Genomic DNA, 19,924 nt, shown 5'->3' on the forward strand with positions numbered 1-19,924 from the left:
CTATAACTATAACTATAACTATAACTATTATTATAACTGCAGCGACCTCATAACAAGAGACGGATTTGTTTACCCATGTTTGTGATAGGGACCGATCGAGGAAAAATAAACATATCTTTATCGCACAATCCTTTGTGCGGATCGTGTGAATCATAGAATACATTTTATGATAGGCTCGGGTAGATCCCGAATAAATAAATACATCTCTCTTGACGATCCTTGTTTGTGGATCGTGTGAATCATAGGTCTAGTTTTACGATAGAGTTTTGTTTATGTTTTGGTGTTACGATAGCGGGGACCTTATCGTAAGTTCGTTTTGTTCATTATAAACAAAGTAGGTAATAGATTGAACCAACTCTACCTGAATAGTCAGTCGGTAGGAATTAGGATACATTAGGTTTCGTTAAGATGAATCAGAAAAATAAAAGGAGTGGATCATCAGCTACGCGGAAGGACGGTTGGTGCTTCCTGTTAATGGAACAAGTAGTGTTTTATTTAAAATCAAAGAAAATGCCCTAGGTCGCTCGGCCAGGTTCGTTCATAACAACTATTACTTGATGATACAAAAGTACTCCAGACTACCGAATATTGTCTCGTTAAGTGCTGTGTAAAAAGAATTGGTTTGTTAAATTAAGATATAATTTTAATTTATAAAGGGGTAAATCTGTGGGAGTGACATTGCTCTAATTCTCTCTTATCCCATAGGCACAACCCACAATACCCAATGATCTAAGCGAATATTTAATTTAGTAATATAGAACGATTACACCGAGTGCAGAATTGTATCTCCTCGATGCTACCTAAGCAGGCGTCGAATATGCCACGCACACAAGGCTACACACAGCTGTCGCTTGAAGCAGGCAAAGAACAAAATGGGTGGGTTATATCTATGATACAACCGCAAGGTTGACGTGGGACTTGCATGCATTTGCAATGCCGATTTCCCCAGAACACATTTCAGTCGGAACAAAAATACCCCCGACATGCATGAATGGGCCGACCATGCCAATTTCCTCAGACACCTTGGTTCTGAAATCTGTGTTGGGGAAATACATTTCAGCCGAAACAAAAATTATCCCGACTTGCATGTGTTTGCAATGCCAATTTCTCCACGCTCCTTCAATTTACAGTCTGTGTTAATGAAACAAATTTCAGTCGGAAGAAAAATACCCCAAGCCTGCATGAATTGGCAAGGCCAAATCCCCCCGATACCATGGTGCTGAAAACTGTGTTGGGGAAACACATTTCAGTCGGAACAAAAATACCCCCGACTTGCATGAAATCGCAATTCCAATTTCCCCATGCTCCATGGATTTGAAATCTGTGTTAGGGAACATATTTCATTCGGAAAAAAATGCCTCCGACTTGCATGAATTTTAATGCCAATTTCCCCACGCTCCTTGGATTCCAAGCTTGTTTTAAGGAAATACATTTCAGTCGGAACAAAAATACCTCCGACCTGCATGAATTTGCAATGACAACACCCCGAGACACCTTGATTCTGAAGTCTGTGTGCAATGCTAATTTTCTCACGCTCCATGAATTTGAAGTCTGTGGTAGGAAAACACATTTCAGCCGAAACAAAAATACCCCCGACTTTCATGTATTTGCAATGCCGAATTCTCCAACACTACTTGGTTTTGAAGTCTGTGTTAGGGAACACATTTCGGTGAGAACATATACTTATACTTCCATACTTCCATGTATTTGAAATGCTGATTTCCCCAAGACTGCTTGGTTATGATGGCTGTGTTGAGGAAACCGTAAAACGGGCCAATCAAAACGAGGTAGTTAGGGCGATTAGATAACGCTTAACATTTTACAGTTATTCAATTGTTTATCTAATGAAAAATAACATTATATTAATTGCGATAAATGCGTAGAAATATTCCCTATCAATTGATGCAAACATCTTTCCAATCCAGTTAGAAATGTTCGAGTTATAAGCATTAGGAATCTTTCAATTTTTCCTGCATGTTCTGTGTTTAGGTTTTCATATTACCCCACATATACTCCGGTTAGACGTAGTCCCACGTAAAAAAAATCATCGACAGTAAAATACTTTTTTAAAAATGTCCCACACTCATACTGCACTCGAACCGAAGAAAAAGCCGAAAAATAAAACCGAGCTAATCAAACATGTGTGAACTGATTGAAAGATACGCAATTTCAGCCGAAGTCAAATGTGTACTCGGAAACGAGGAAACGATGAGCGATTCAAAACGCATTAAAAAAACACGAAGGCTGCTCAAGCGAGACTCCACCACCAAACAATCGTCCATCATAGCATCAAAATATTAGATGATTGTTGCATCGCGACAGGACCAATGCACACGTGAGCAGATACAAATGGGGTTTCAGCGAAGCAAAGATGTGCTATTTGTACATATGGGTTATGAAGCACGCACGTACGCACACAAAGCCTTATATCGATGGCTTGAAGCAACTAAATATACACACACACTTATCTCCGCTTTACGCTCTGCTCAACAGAAGCCCTTTCTATTAATATTTCCGGTCTTGATTAGCTTAGCTTTCATTCTTGGTGGACATAGATTTGCTACTGTCATGCGACACCAAATCATACACAAAATTCCAGACCAATTATTTTATTCCCCACACAATTGTGTAGTTCAGAACCTTAATGGAATGGCATCAATTCGATGTAATGATTGCAATGCCACAGACATCAGCGAGTAAGTCATTTGGTCACGTCCACAGCTCAATCCGAAACGAAGACATGTGATGACGCAAAACAAGGCGGAACTAGTGATGTTCATTGTTTCGTATCTAGAACGATACTGAAAGTTTGCCTCAGCGAGATACAAGATTTATGCTATAGCCAAATATTCTCCTTCGTTCTTAATCTTCTTCTTTTCTTCGTTCACGGAGACTTTAAATCATTCCCCTTCGTTGTTCGTAAATTGCTCGTTATTGACAGCACGGGTGGAGAAGCTCACAAATTAGCAGAACAAATGTATGGGAAAATGGAAATGCTTCTAGTTTTCATCAATTTAACACCACGGGATTATAATATATAGCATAATAAACAAATCTTGGGGAATTTTCGATTCGTTTGGTGTGTAAATCGCCAAAATCCGTTCGCGATAAAATAGTTATTAATGTTAACTTTATTTCATAAAAAGGTGACCTGTCTTCTGATTTGGCGCCCTTAAAGAAAGACGCAGTCCTACGTCAAAAAATATCTACAAGGTCAACCAATAGGGTTTTACAACTGGCTATGTGTACTTGGAACACTCTGACTGAACCAAGGCATACTCAACTGGGGATAGTCGGCGGACTATGAAGAAATTTTCCTTCGTACTCAATTAGAAATGAGTTTTGGCTTCTTCCAGTAGTTTCTCCGTCAAAATGACTCAACAGTCATTCGGGTGTTTAGTTGCTATCTCATTGTACGACTCGACTATCGCATTTCATTCTTCCCCGCCTAGTGGACGTGAATGCATATTGTAGTCATTTTCCCCAAAATGAATTCGTTTCTCTCTGTCTCTCATGTATCACGTATGCATGGGTCGATGTTTAAGTTCAACGTGGTTTGACTAGATACTAGTAGATGTACCAGAGCTAGATTTTTTTGTATCGAACACAAAAATTACTCACACGTATAAAAAAGCGTGCAGTGTTGTGTTCAGAAACACTGACAAATTTGTGAATTTTGTTGATATAAACCCATTTTTCTGTATGTTTTTTTTTTTCACAAAATCCAACTCGGAGACAAAGTGAACTAAAATTTTGTTTAGAATTCTTCCCAAACTAAACGCCATTTTACCCGCTATTTAAAAATACTAACGCGAGCACCTTCATAGCATACTTGATAACTGTCTGAGTTCGTTGGTTTCAGTTCACGGTGGGTAGACAATAAACTGTCCATTGCAGGCGTAACTACTTTTTTTTATCATAAATAAAGTTTTCGTTTCACTATTTATAGATGTAAAAATAAGATTGTGTACGCGGGTAACAAGATTCATGTCAGGGGGAGTAGAAGTGTGGATTGAAGTCAGGTTGAATGAAGAGGCAGATTTGTATGCATCAGTCACATCAATTAGAATAACCATTGACCATTGTCATCCTCGCTCTCAACGCTCGTCAATTCATTTTCCACTCAATTTAAATGATGTTGACGGCGAATGCCGAAGTAGTTCTAGTCGAAGTCGATTTTCATTTATCATCTTCGAAGATTTCGTACCCTTTTTATTACCATTAATTGTTTTTTTTATTTTGTTACATTGTCCTAACTGACTGAACACCGACCATATGAAAAGGATTTTTTTTCGAACCCAGTTTTTTTTTCGATCTTTGATATGTATTTCATCGCACTACATAGGTATTGTGTCAGCCAATAAGCAGTCTTATGCTTTGTTTTGCTTGTTCTGATGTGTAAGTACGAGTTTTTTGAAGGGAGTAAAGATTTTATGTAACTTGTTTGAAACTGGCAGTGCGAAAAGAGCACTGCTAAAGGGTGTGTCACATCAAATTGCATCACGGAAAAAACGCTGTAGAAATTTAATTTTTAGGAATTATATCTTCAGCTTTCGCTTTCGCTATATAAGAGTGTATAGATCACGTTGGCCATGCTCCACTGTCAATTTTTCGTAAATTTGGAAAAATGTCGTCGAACGAAAAAGAGCGTCGTGAATTATTCTTCTACACTCATTTCGAGAATCCGGAGTTGTCACATCGGGACATCGGTAAGATGCTGGGAATCGTCCAATCCACGGTCAGCAGAGTACTAAAACGATACTTCGAGAACCTAACCACCGACCGGAAGGTGAAGAACGGCAAAAATGGATGCTCCGTCAGTGAAAAAGATCACAAGCGTGTAGTTAAGCAGTTTAGACGTGATCCGAGAAGTTCGGTCCGGGATGTCGCCAATAAGCTGAATTTGTCAAGTTCATTCGTCCAGCGGACCAAGCAGCGGGAGGGCCTGCGTACATACAAGGTTCAGAAGGCTCCTAACCGCGACGAAAGGCAAAACACGGTGGGGAAGACGCGAGCCCGGAAGCTGTACACCGAAATGCTGACGAAGCCGCATTGCCTGGTAATGGACGACGAAACCTACGTCAAAGCGGACTTTCGTCAGCTGCCGGGCCTGTTGTTCTTCTCCGCAGAGGACAAATTCAGCGTTCCGGAGGATATTCGCAAGCAGAAACTATCCAAGTTTGCCAAAAAGTACATGGTGTGGCAAGCGATCTGCTCTTGCGGAAAGCGGAGCGCCTCCTTCGTGATGACCGGCACGGTAAACGGGCAGGTTTACCTTAAGGAGTGCCTACAGAAGCACTTACTACCACTATTGAAGCAGCACGAGGGCCCGACCATCTTCTGGCCGGATCTCGCTTCGTGCCACTGTTCAAAGGACGTGTTGGAGTGGTATGAAGCCAACGGGGTCACCTTCGTGCCAAAGGAAATGAACCCCAATAGAGAAATATTGGGCGATTATGAAGCAGGCCCTCCGGAAGAACCCAAAAGTTGTCAAATCGGAGGCGGATTTCAAGAGAAAATGGATTTCTGTTCAAAAAAAACTACAACCTGACGTTGTACAGAACCTTATGGACGGGGTAAAGAGGAAGGTGCGAGCATACGGGCTTGGGCTCGAAGTATGAATAAAAAGAAAATGCCAAAAGTTATTCAATAGTTTTTATTTTACTGTCTAAAATTTTCAAAAGAATCGGTCTACTGGGCAAATTTCTACAGCGTTATTTCCTTGATGCAATTTGATGTGACACACCCTTTAGTTTAAAAAAAAAATCCATTGCTTGAATCATTCCCACCCTTCCATCAAATGCAAAATTTTATGCATGACATGATTTTTAATGACAAGAAATTCCGAAAAAAAACTCCCACGCCTTCGATTAATTGTTCGAGGTTATCATGTAACTATGATATCGAGTATGACAGTTTATTAAGGATACTCAAGTAAGGATTTAATTGGATTAACTTTCAGATCTAGATATAGAGCAATTCCACCTCATCAGTTGGCGCAGACTCGACCCTCTCCGATGTTTTAGAAATTTGATACTCGTGATGGTACTACCTAAAATCATAATTTTCATTATCAAATGAGCAATTTAAATTACGACTAATTTTTCAAAAGGACGTATTCAAAATCATTGAGCTTTTTTGACGTAGGACTACGTCTTTCATTTCTATACCGGGGTGTAAAATCAAAGTTTCGAAAACGAAAGCGTTACGCCGGAGACCGAGATTTTGAGCGTTAATAGCTCCTAAACAACTGAACGAAATGGTATGATAAACACTTCATTCGAAAGATAAAATGTCTACGCGTTCAATACTTGTTACATTTTGATCCAAAAACTTGTTTCAATAGTCTTAAAATTGCTTTCAAAACAGGCTATTGAAATCACCAATCGGTATATAAGCGAGCGCCGCTCGGAAATCCACTCAGTTCTAATTGAACAGCGATTGGAGCATGTTGTCGCTGTTGTGGTAAAGCTCTTCGTTTATCATGAAAGCGCGGATGAACGGTGTCACCAAGAGCCTGTTTGTGCACCTTAGGCCAGACACGAATCCATCTGGAGGAGAGTGATGCCACAAACGGTTCCCCGGAAAGATCTCGAAGCAGCCGCTACACACACACACACACACGCGCGGACTTCTTTCCGTTTGGATGCCATTCAGCATCGAGAAAGATCCGGAAAATAATCTGCCAGTTCCTCTGGGAATTCCAGTATCGAGGGAAATGTGGAAATATCTAATCGTTACTGAAAATAATCTGCCAGTTCCTCTGGGAATTTAAAAATACATTCATGTGAAAGAGTTTATTTGAATGTTTTCTATCCATGTAACTCTGTGACCAAATACATTTGGTTTTGTGATTTTTCAATCAATCGCAATTAACAGGATAGCTTCTGAAGATTATTCTTCCCCATCAGTAGGATATTTTCATATCCAATATTGCATGCATAAAACCTTGTACCTCCAACGTAACGCTCTCGTTTTCGAAGTCCCCCAAATATTCATTTATTTATTCATTCACAATGGATTCCGATTCAACTTCAAACAAAGGATCACTGAATCAACGATAGCCCTACGTCACCATTGCGGTTATACCATAGATATAACCCACTTTCTGTTTTTTTTCAAAAAAATTGAAATTCTAAACCCAGATTTTTGTTTGACAAAGTTGTTGAAAAATTAACGAACTTTCTAGGAAAAATAACGTTTTAAATGTACTGTTAAAAAGTCATACTCAAAAATAGAATTAAATATTAATAACTTTTATATCTCAAAAGTATGATTTATCATCAGCGAAAACTATTGTGGTCGAAACGCCTTGATCCGACGCGAATGGTGGCCAAGCAAGGATTATCGGTCAGGTAGGATTCACTCTGTGTATGATTAGATTGGCCAGGACAATTTCAGACAACACAAATTGATTGCGACTTTCCAAAAGCTCCGGCCACTTAGTTAAAAGGTTCTGATGCATCAATTCCATTGTCCGGACCTGGCACCAAGTGAATACCATATGTTCCTGTCTATGATTTTGCCGGTGAGAAATTCGCCCAAGAATCTTGTGAAAATCGACTGTCCCATTATTTTACCAATATGAACGTAGGTTACTGTAAGAGTGGAGTAATGATTCCTCCGAAATGGAAACAAATAATCGAACTAAATGGAAGCGAATCATTCTTACTCTGCTGAATTAAGTACTGAAATTGGCGTCAAAATAATAGATTTTTCCCCCTAACTTAAGACTATGGAAATCTTCGTATTCAGGAATTGATCATTAATAATGTATTCGTGATTATTTCTAGTACAAAATACCCTAAATTATACTCATATTTTCGTCCACAAAAGCTGTACTTCGCATTCTTTGCAAACACAGGCAATCTGTAGAATTCTCGACCGGAACCTACAAAATTTTGTTTGTCCCGAGAAAAGGGTAGCAGAATAAAAACAATGGTTTACACGCTTCCCGCAACCCAATTAAACGCCCCAAACTTACACTTGATATCCAGATGAACCGGATTACTCTCGCCATCGCCCTCTCGGTTGCTGCCCACGCAAGTGTAAATACCGGCCCTCGAGCGGCTCACATTCTGCAGCACCAGGCTCTGGTTGGACACGATTATCCCCTCCGAAGGATTGCTGAGTAGCTCATTTCCCTGAAAGTGAAAAACGAATTAGTAGAGTAAGTCCGGATCCGAAACACCACCAGAATCCGTAACAAACATCATAATCATAACGGCCCAATTGCACGTAAACCGGTTTGTATGAAGAGGAAGATGTCGGGGTCGTGTTTTATAATAGGATAATGGAGAATTTTAGCGATTCGTTTATACTTAATAATGTATACGTGGTGAGGAGCAGAGCCTCCACCCGAAAAGATGCAGCTAGGCATAAAAAACAAGATAATTGCGGTAACCATCGATTAAACGTTTGATTCCAGAGACACACTTAATCTACATCTTTATCCTTCACGGCGGATGTTTGGGTCCGTTTCGGGATGATTAGAATGGTTTTATAGAATGATTAGATTAAATTCAAACTTTGATCAATCGGTCACCAAAGCAATGAATAAGTTTTCTTTGCTACAACCATCGTCTAATATATGTTATTTTAAGCGGGAAATCAAAACAATTTCCCTTAATTGTTCAATGCGGAAGGAACGGAACACTGCTTGCCATCATAAAACCGAACGATATCCGTTAAGCATAGAGGATATGAGCATTATTGTAGCCTCCGGTGTTTTGGCCAAAAAAAATTGTCGCGGTGAATCTCTTTCACCCTGAACTAAGAGTGCACGAAACCCTTCTGGAAAACTGTAAAAAAGGCAGTTGCTTTATCACGACACCACACGGAGCAGCTGGATTAATTTATTTTTCGCTACGTAAGGTGTGTTGTGTTACTGCATCGAGGGGGTGGAGGGTATTGCTTCAGAAGTGTTGTCATAAAACAGCACTCTAATGGCACACATACTCTACAAGCTCCCCCACATACGCATTCAAACACGTACAGGCACGATGTTTTGTAACGCAATTTACCTGATGTCGCCAGATAACTTTGTACACCCACGGGTTTGACTTGATGTTGCACTCGAAGTAGACGTCAGCGCCCTCCCGGATCGACGAAGTGTTGTTGTAGTTGGTGCCGTACTCGAGCGACACGACGGGAACGTCTGCGGAATAAAAAGGTTCAAGAGTTTTAATATACACTTCATTGATTTTCATACAGCGCGGCTGTTCCCTAGCTAATGGTGATGTTATTGGAAAAATCAGTAGGAAATGGTTGGAAAAAATTTAAATAACATACTTGAATGAAAGTTGACTTTGATTCCACTATCAAAATAAATTCAGTTCGCTTTCAGTGCAGTGTGATGCATGTTATATCAAATTGTTTTCCAGAACTTTTGATATGTTTATGAAAAATGTACAACACCAGTTACAGAGTAACTGGGAAAAATGCGATCGATTGTATTGTTCTCTTTTTTTATTCTTACTTTTTTTTCTTTCCTATGAATGAGTCAGAAGTGAAGCAAAGGACATTCTCCAAACTTCATCTCAGAAGGTCGGTGTTAATTCAGACAGGACTATGTGACATTTTTTGATTTCGAGAAAAAAAAACTAATTTGAAATTTAGTGATATGAGGTTTTCGTTGATCATTCGAAAAAATTTCGATCCGTTATTTCTGCTGCACGCTTGATTTTCCAAATCTGGTATATGTGCTATGTAGCGCAATCAATAATTCGAAATATCTGACTTTGTGACTTGGTCCCCCTTGACCAACACCGATCATTTGCAAAATTTGTCATTCCACTATATTCCTAACCGATATAGTGGTTCTCAAAATTTCGTGAAAATCGGTAGTTTTCGCAAAATATTAGACCCGTATTTCTTTTTTTTTTGTCAATAGGGAGGGTGCCCATTTTTTCACAAAAATGACTTTTTTCAAAAATTCATAAATTAAAACCATTGGACCGATTAAGATTATCGATATATCAAACTGAAGCCAACGAGCTAGTCTTCTTTAAAAAAAATTTTGAAAAACCATAACTCCAAATCGAAAAACACACCTGATTTTTGGATATTTTATGCAAAAGAAAAACCTCAGCTTCGAAGAAAAAATATGAAAAATATAGCGTCCTCTATTTTAAGCCATGTGAACTAGAAAAACAAAGACAATCAATAGTTTCGAGATCGACATCGAATGTTTTCGCAAGTGCTTTAAAGAAGACTAGATTCATTGGCTCCAATTTTAAATATATCGATCATCTGAATCGGTCCAATGGTTCTAAATATATGAATTTTTAAAAAAAAGGCATTTTTTGGGAAAAATTGGCACCTTCACGACAAAACAAAAAAAATACCTGTTCTTAATGAATGGATTACAGTGAATCTTCAATTTCCACGAATAAGGAGGTAGAAGACTGACAATATAAGATATCTTTAAATGTCCAACATTTGCAACAGAATTCTTTTTATTAACAAACTAGCTGACTCGGAGAACTTCGTCCCACCCACAATAGATAGATTTTTTTTATCCCATTTATTTATTAAAGGCTCATTAGCATTTTAGCTGTAACAGAGCCGAATTTTAATCGTGTACATGTCACATGGTTATCATATCTATAATTAGCACATTACACAGTTGCCATTTGCCAGTATTTCTTCTATACCATTACATATGGTACATTCACACAGTAGCCATTTAGGCGTAAGAGTATTCTTTCTGTTCTTCCATTATCCAGTTGGACCACCGGACAGCGGAGACAGTTGATTGATCATTGTTGAGTTATTTATAGAACAGCAGCCCGATGTGTCTTGCAGAGCAGAGCAGTTGTATGGATGAATCGATCTTATTTCGACCGTGGATCGATTTCCATCGCTGATGATTGTTGCGTGGACGTAGCTATTCTGTAACAACACAAAGATGGTCAATGAGGGCCCTGAGTTTTGAACTCACGATCGATCGCTTACTAAGCGAACGCGCAACCAATGTGGCTACGGAGACCCCCGAATAGATAGATTGATATAAATCATTTTGAACACTCAAGTTCCCACAGAAATTATTCTTATGGACTTAATCTATACTCGCGGTATATACTGGTCAACTTCGATATAACGTACATTTCACTTTAAAAATTGTACGTTTTATCGAATTGTACGTTATATCGAAGCACAATAAAAAACTCAGAAATATAGCTCATATTACTTTATTGTGGTATTGTTTGGGAAGAAATAGAAAAAAATGATGACAGAATCCAACTGGAAGGTGAAGCCAACCTTTCTCATTTCCCTGCATACTGTTGATTGAGGGTAAATAGAAAAATGACCGCTTACTTGTCAAAAAGTTTTTTCCCAGTAACAGAGCCATTTTCCGATGGAGAGTTCTGTTGGTAGTTATATCGACTATTCATGTTATTTTCGTTCAGAATTTTAATTGAAAAAAAAGATTATAAGCGTCATTTTCATATGTTTTATTTTGTGATTTTTTTATGTTTTATGTTTATGACCGAAATATTGTTGTGTTTTTGAATTATTTTCTCTTGAAAAATGCTAATAACTTAAAACTTCAGAAAAATTCCAACTCAAAAATTATAAGAACTTCATAATTTTGGTCAGACAATGAAATAAAGGAAATTGTCCAAGCTTTCATGAAAAAATAGCAAACGCTGTTAAAAAAAACCATTAAAAAAATATTTTGTAAATTAATATTAGTTAATATATGAATATTCCATACAAATACCAACAAGTCTTTCATACATTTGTAGAGGGGCACTGTTACTTTTGGTATTTTTATACGAATTATACGAAAAAATACGTTTCAAATAATTTTGAAGTATATTTTTTCAGTGTAATTTTATTTATGTACTAACTGACCCGGCAAACTTCGTCCCGCCCAAAATTATTTTTTTTTGTTATCAATACCTTCAATCATTCAAGTTTTCTTACCAAGCGCAAGTTCATGAGTTCAATCGCAGAACTGTTCATTGATTGATCTTCTAATCGACCCCGTTGAATTTACCTTTTACTAAAAAATTCCTAGTACTTCTACTAAAACTCATCATTATAATATCAGATTATTTTCAGACACAATTCTCGTTCAAGATTTTTCACTTGCAAATAACATGTTTCTCCGTTACATGGAATAAATGTTTGATACAGAAAATATGATAGAATAAAAACAGATCCCTCCCCTCTTCTCCCCTTCGAGAGGGGGGAGGAGTGTCTATTCACCATAGAAACGTTTCGTGCCCCCTAAAATCTTCACATGCCAAATTTGGCTCCATTTGCTTGATTAGTTCTCGAGTTATGCAGAAATTTGTTTTTAATTTGTATGACAGCCCACCCTAGGAGAGGGGGGAGGAGTGTCGAACCATCATAGAAATATTTATTGCATTCTAAAACCTCCACATGCCAAATTTGGTTTCGTTTTCTTGATTAGTTCTCGAATTATGCAGAAATTTGTGTTTCATTTGTATAGGAGACCCCCTTAGAGAGGGGAAAGAGTGTCAAACCACCTTAGAAATGTTTCTTCCCCATAAAACCCGGACATGCCAAATTTAGCTCCGTTTGCTTGATTAGTTCATGAATCATGCGGAAATGTATGCTTCATTTGTATGGCAGCCCCCCTTTTCCCTCAGAGAGAAGGGAGGAGTGTCTATTCGCCATAGACACGTTTTGTGTCCCCTAAAACCTTCGCATGCCAAATTTCGTATTTTCTTGATTAGTTTTCGAGTCATGCAGAAATTTGTCTTTCATTTGTATGGCAGCTCCCCCCTTAGAGAGGGGGTGGAGTGTCTATTAACCGTGAAAACATTTATTGCGCCCTGAAACCTCCATATACCTAATTTGGTTTCGTTCTCGAGTTATGCAGAAATTTGTGTTTCATTTGCAGCCTCCCCCCTAAAGAAGGGAGGAGGAGTATCTAACCACCAAAGAATCATTTCTTGCACCCTGAAATCTCCACATGCCAAATTTGGTTTCGATTGCTTGATTAATTCTAGAGTAATGCAGAAATTTGTGTTTATGGCAGTGTATGGCAGCCCCCCTCAGAGAGAGTGGTGAACTATCTTACCACCCTACAATCATTTAGTGCATCCTAAAACCTCCACATGCCAAATTTGGTTGCATTTGCTAGATTTATTCTCGAGTAATGTAGAAATTCGTGTTTCATTTGTATGGCAGCCCCCCCCCTAAGAGAGGGGGGAGGAGTATATAACCACCGTAAAAACATTTATTGCACCCTAAAACCTTCACATGCCAAATTTGGTTTCGTTTTCTTGATTAATTCTCGAGTAATGTAGAAATTCGTGTTTCATTTGTATGGCAGCCCCCCCTAAGAGAGGGGGGAGGAGTATATAACCACCGTAAAAACATTTATTGCACCCTAAAACCTTCGCATGCCAAATTTGGTTTCGTTCTCTTGATTAATTCTCTAGTAATGCAGAAAATTGTGTTTATTTTGTATGGCAGAACCTACATCAATCCTGATACTGACTGTTTAAATCCGTTGCTCCGTTCTTGAGTTAAATCGTGAGGAACGGACACCAAATCATGTTTATTCATATAGATCAAGTTTATAAATACATAGTAACATTTACTTGATTTATTTGAAACTCATTGTTGAAAAAAAAACAATATTTATTTGAAGTTCATTGTGAAAACAAACATAAACGAAACATAACCGTTATTGAATTGAATGTATGGTGAAAATAAAAACATTTTTCATTTGAAATTCATTTTGGATTATGTTTAAGCAATTGTTTATTTTTCTTCCTTGTCTTGAATTTCGGTTCTGAAGATTCCAACGCTTTGCCATGGAGCGCTGTTGCTTCGTTGCACTGTTGTGGGGTTTAAAAAAAAGATGATGGTTCCTCAAAAAGCTAGAAGCCCAATTTATTCCTACCAGTTTTGCAACTTGGTTGAATTCGTGCTGGAGGCTGTTGGCTTCCGCAAAATCAAACGTCAGTCGACGTGAATCTTTGAGAGTCATACCATAGAAAGCTTTGTCTAGTGCTCTGCAGTGGTCCACCAGATCCTCAGGCTGCTCACTCGTAAATACTTGTCTGAACCACCCTAGGTGCTCGCTGGCATATCCCAGCAGAAGTCGGAATGTCAATGAAAGAAGATACAAATCATAAATCACTTACTGATATGAGCCTCTTCCTCAGAGCTAATTCAGAAATACCGAGTTCTGCCGCAATCCGACGCTTCGAGACTCTCTCCCGAAGCCTCTGTCGGGCCATTTGAGCATTTCTGGAGTGCATTTCTTCAAATCAGTTCTCTTCTTGTGGGTCCCGTTAAAAATTTGGTTGAAAACATTCCTTTTTGGATTGGAATTATGTTGTTGAATTTATGTTGTTCATAATGTAGTGTGTTTTTTGAAACAATATGAAATCAGTAATTTCATAGCGGCGGCCAAGTTGGAGATTGAAGATTGAAGTGTACCAAATTTCAGATCAATCAGTCAACAGGAACGGGGTAACATTTTTATTAATGCGGGATAACCCTTCATCCTTACAAACAGTTCAAGTTGAATGAATCTGTTTAAAAAGTAGTTGGCTCGGTGCAATCTGGGTCTTAAAATTACTTAATCCAACCCTATTTACTGTTTTCTAGTTTCTGAACGAAGGATTTTCCATGTGAAACATGGTGAATTTTTTTTCGCCTCTTCCGCTTGAAAAGACTCATAACTTTTGCATGTTTTTTAGGATCCACTGGCTTTGTCGGGCTGCAACTTCCGGGTTTGCAGGTGATGGTAAGACTTTCCATCGCAATCGTTGTTGCTTATTCATTTCTATTTTAGAAACGATTGAAAATTCAAAATACACAAAGAGAAAGAAACCCCAATTGAGAGCATGACAAACACTTTTGATCAAGTGAGAATATGTTTTAATCTGTTCTTCCACGCTAGAAACCGTTGTGTTTGGGGAAAATTTTTAGAATGCCACACGAAAGTGTCAACAAGTAAATGATGATTGCGATATGAACATTAACTAATCAAATAACCCTATCATCCGTAATGAAATTATAAATAGAATACTGTCGTGTCTCGCTCTCGTGAATCTCCATGCGTCCAAAATGAACCAAAAAAATTTGGGAACTCGGTACGTGTAGTTTCCGAAAGGTCGGATACTATCAATTCAAATAACCTGGGAAGTACGACAGAGCGAAGTGCTGATCATATACTCGAATAGCTATATCGTGAATGAAGCGATGGCAAATCAGAGAGCAAAGCTCCCCTTTGGCCTGATTGATAACTAATCCGTATCACAGTGATGACGAAGGGAAAGAGATTCGGGGATTTAGTGGAATTTGTATAAATTTTGCAGATTACCAGCGCTACCACTGGCACATGTAGGGGGTGCAGTCTGATCGATGCTATTACCCTATCTTTTCTAGTGCAATAACTTCATCAATATATTCCAGCCTCTTTTGATGGATGCTGACTCCCCTAAGTGGAATCAAGCTGCATAAAGTGTTGTCATCACGATGAACTCTCCCTGCATATTTACTATGCCATAGAAGCTGATACTGATATCATCCATTACTCCACGTTGTTTATAGGTTCATAGGGTTGTGCACATGGAAGGAGGGTTGAATATCCCTTTTATACTACAGTCAAAGCTCTCTATAATGACATGTCTAAAGGTCCCTTCAAAATCGCATAGAAATTCTTGTCTTTATTGCGACATTTCTCCATAACGACCTTTCGCTATAACGACACATTATCGCTTCTATTTACTAAAACATAACATTCTCTATTGCAGCAATTTTCAATTTTACTCTACTCTTAGTATGTGTGTCAATGTCAGTGCCTACGAACGTAAATAGTCTATGTTGTGTATTATAAGGTTTAATCAACTTTGAGTATCTGTTCACGCCCAATTGATTTAAATTTTCGGATACTTACAAAAACAGAAATTGTTGTACAAAAATCCCGTCCTACAATAAAATTGCATTAAATTTGCAATAAATTTAGAAATGAATGTTTTGTTTGCGCAATTGTTATATAGATAAGGCTTTTGATATCAAATTCAGGCAATAACTTAAAGTATCGTTTGTTCCACTTCGAAAACATTCACTGTTCAAAATGGGTTGAAATACACGAAAATGTTCAACGCTAAAAATAAATTGGACCTAGTTCAAAGGTTCGAAAAAGGTACTCAAAAGACAACATTGTCTATTGAATTCAATGTGCCGCACAATGCGAATTCATTCATCATCAAAAATATGGACCAGAAAAAAGATGGACTAAATAGAGGGTAAGACTATTGGCTTCAATGATGTTTAATTGGTATATTTCGTCCGGCGATGAGATAAATAAAATCAATCATTAATTAAATCAGAACCTGACGAAGCATTCAACAATGAAACTATAAGCCCACCCAGCAAGCAGATGCTTTCCAGATTATCTATGCTAGTTTATTATTAAAAAAATCAATTAAAAAACTGATATTTTTTCCTATCTAGAAAAAAAATGGTATCGAACGAAGGAGCTGAAGATGGTTAGACATCAATTGTTTTTGTTTCTAATATAATTTGATTGTTTTTCGTGAGCTTGGGCGTCTCTCTCTCTCTCTCTCTCCTTTCTTTCTTTGTTTTTAAGAGGCTTTAAACTTTGCAGTTCATTCGCCTCTAATCTCTCTCTCTCTCCTTATAGCGACATTTAAGCTCTCTATAGCGACAATCTTTTACAGCGACAATTCTCTATAACGACGGTCCCTTGCGATGTCGCTATAGAGAGCTTCCACTGTATATCGATAGTCAATTTTGGTGTCTCACTTCAGGTTAACCTTTGTATGCGAGTTTGTGGCTTTGCCACAGTCTTGTTTATCATGTTCTCCACCTATGATCCGATAACAATGTAATCCCTTTTCCATTTTTGAAATAACTGAAGCCTGGAAATACTCACGATATATATCCAGCTTCCAACCATCTTCTTTGCCGGCGTCCGGAATAACGGCCATCTCCGCCCGGCAGGATAGATATTTGCCTTTGTCATTGATGGTAGGCCGGAACGATAGAATGGACACAGTGATGTTGCCTTCGGGGTCGGTCTAGAAATAGAAAAATCGAACGAAATATTGTTAGTAAGACACGTGAATTACCACTGAGAATGTTTTCATGCGATACATCCTCAGTTCCACGAAAAACCGGGAACTCTTTCTACAGTAGAAACCGTCGACCGGTCGCGCAAACTGGAGGAAAGTTTTCCGAAAAAAAATGAACAACCACAGGATTACAATTCAATTTGTGAACATTTCTTCCTAATTAGTCTTACGTTTAATGTCTCCTTCTATCAATTTGAATTTTCTAGATAAAATTGTTTCAAATTTATTTCTCAAATTATTTCCGCGGTATAATTCAATTGGTCTCTTAATACACAACATCGACCAATGTTTTATGGATGATAGGTGCGCACCGTCAGAGGGACGTAACACCTCAATGGGCATATGAATTTGAGGTTGCGAATTAAGCACACCTTCTATTTACGTGAATGCGTTCCTCTGTGTTTTATCAGTTGGTTGTCAAATGGAATCAAATTTCTGATGAAGCTCTTGTTGCATACGTTTAGCACCCACAGAATTAGACCTGCAGTCGCTGTACAAGCCTACAGATGTACCTCTCCGTGCGATAAAGTTTCGTAGAGCCATTATGCAGAAGCTTGTCAACGAGTTATCCACCTCAATAAGGACGGCTCTCGTTGTGAGACATGTTAATATAACACCTCAGTACTTTTCGGCTCTTCGTCCTAAAAGTAACTCAATTGGGCCAAAACAATCGGCTCCCACGTGTGCAAACGGCCTGGTATACGCAGAGAATCTTCCCGCAAGTAATTCTACCATTTCCGGCGGTTGAGGAAGGACATTTCGGTTGCTGAACCATTGACAGTTTCTGCGGATTTTAGCGAGCAACTTCCTTAGGCATTTTTGACGCACTTCATTGACCACGATTTCTCCAACATTGTGATTTCCTTTTGATATACATCTCCTTACGCTTGCCGATAATGATATTTTTCAGCATTCCGTAGTTCTTCACTAAATAAAGGCCCTGTGATGAGTGTACCCTCGCGAATATGACATTAAAGATTCGAGCAGAACCGATGAACATATCCCGTCACTGCAAGCGTCCGTAGAAAACCTGCAGACGTCTATTATTGGTACATGGAAATAGGTCCCCGTGCAAAAATGGGCCGGGTATCTTCGTCCTGTATCAGGAACTCGGAACCTTTATACCACCTACTATCTAACTTTGAATTGGATCGGTCATCGTGTCCCGTCATCGGCTACATTGATTTAAGTCGGAGGGCATCTCCACTCGCGTTGTTCTTTTGTCTCTAAGAATGCGCTTATTGACGAATTTCATGCCAACTCGACAATAAAAATTCTCAAAAAAATATATATGAATAGCCCTAACAATTTTCAACAAGTCGTCCATACATCGGAAGATGGGCACATTTACAGTTTTTTTACAACAACTTTTTCATGTTTTCTTTGAAGAAATTACAACTGATCTTAACTTGATTAAAAAAATACCTTTTTGAGAAAAATTATTTTTAATTTTTGAAATATTTTTTTTTCAACGAAATTTTTTTTCCAAAAAAATTGGAATTTTTTTGTGAAAATTTAATTTTCTACATTTCATTCTTTGACCAGACTTTATAGGTATCATAGTTTTAAGTTATAAATTTTTGTAAAAAAATAAGGAAAAAAATGGCTTTTTCCAAAAAGTAGTCTTATTCTTATTCAAATATTTCATTTATGCAAAGTTGCTTAAATTACTCATGTCTCTACACTCACAACGTTTCACTACTATCTGAGATGGTGCTGCCAACTCCTAAGACGAGTTGGCATGAAATTCGTCTATTCTTGATCCGACGAAAGAACTCCAAAGTTTGTTGTTATCCCGTAACACACATAATACGTTCCGTGAATCAGTCCAGAACGTTCGCAGTTAAATTTTTCATAACCATTGCCGCTAATTTGGTTCCGAGAACTGCGGCCTGAAGCTCCAACCGTGAAATAGAAGTATATTTAAAAAGTGCTACCCGAGTCTTGGCAGCCAAGAACGTCGTTTGATTCTGTTGCAAGCGGACACGGTCCGCGGAGGAGCGTCGAACGACAATGAAGGATCTCTGTCAAGGCAGTAGGAGAAGGAGTTTGGATTGGCCTCTTGGCCCTTTTCAGGGCCAGAGACAGTTGAAGTGCAAAAGTTTAATGTCTCTATAATGCAACACATCATCATCGTCATCATCATCTTGGCAGCCACTAACATTCGCCAACGCATTATACCGCCCTTCCTTTTGTAAATCACAGGAATATAACTGCCAACACCAGTGCCACAACTTATTGAAATTTATTCACGAATGGAGGAATTGACTTTTTCCCAGCGTCGGTTATTTTCTTATTCTCTTATGTTGAAACTCAATTCTCTTATGTTGAAACTCAATACTCAATGACCAGCGCAGTCACCGAATCTGAACTATATAGAGAACCTATGGCAGATCATGAAAAGGTCGGTGTACACGGAGAAGTCGAAGAATAAGCAGCAAGTGTGGGATAGGATCCAAGCCTGTTGGCACGCCATCCCGGTCACCACGTGGCAGAAGTTGGTGGAATCCATGTCGAACTGGGTATGTGAAGTGTTGCGTTACATGACCAAGTACTAATCCTAGAAGCTTTTTTCGGAATGCATTTTCTTGTTTTTTTTTACCATGAATTTTAAAACAGGTCTTAATTTTTTTCGCGTCGTTTTAGTTGTTAAGTATCCTTGAAACGCAGTTTTTAATGAATGAATGACTGTTGCTTTAACTACAGATCACGATATCGTATTGGCAAACGGCCGATTGAAGGTGCGCCAGATACCTGAAACAGTAGGCATCTCAAAAGACCGCGTGGATCATATCCCGCATGAAATTTTGGGCATGAGAAAGCTGTCG

The 19,924-nt window shown here is 38.5% G+C and overlaps 1 protein-coding gene across 7 annotated transcripts in view; it reads right to left on the reverse strand.

Annotated features, from left to right (window-relative positions):
- LOC129775988 (nephrin) overlaps nt 1-19,924 on the reverse strand; it is a 497,623-nt gene that overhangs the window by 60,005 nt on the left and 417,694 nt on the right. For all 7 annotated transcript variants that reach the window (XM_055781308.1, XM_055781311.1, XM_055781310.1 and 4 more), the window contains exons 7-9: nt 16,898-17,042; nt 9,024-9,157; nt 7,985-8,144 (exon numbers count right to left, since the gene is read on the reverse strand). In XM_055781308.1, the coding sequence (XP_055637283.1) occupies nt 7,985-8,144; nt 9,024-9,157; nt 16,898-17,042 (439 nt within the window). The remainder of the gene's footprint in view (nt 1-7,984; nt 8,145-9,023; nt 9,158-16,897; nt 17,043-19,924) is intronic.

Source organism: Toxorhynchites rutilus, chromosome 3 (genome assembly GCF_029784135.1).
Source record: "Toxorhynchites rutilus septentrionalis strain SRP chromosome 3, ASM2978413v1, whole genome shotgun sequence".
In the NCBI taxonomy this organism is placed as follows: Eukaryota; Metazoa; Arthropoda; class Insecta; order Diptera; family Culicidae; genus Toxorhynchites; species Toxorhynchites rutilus.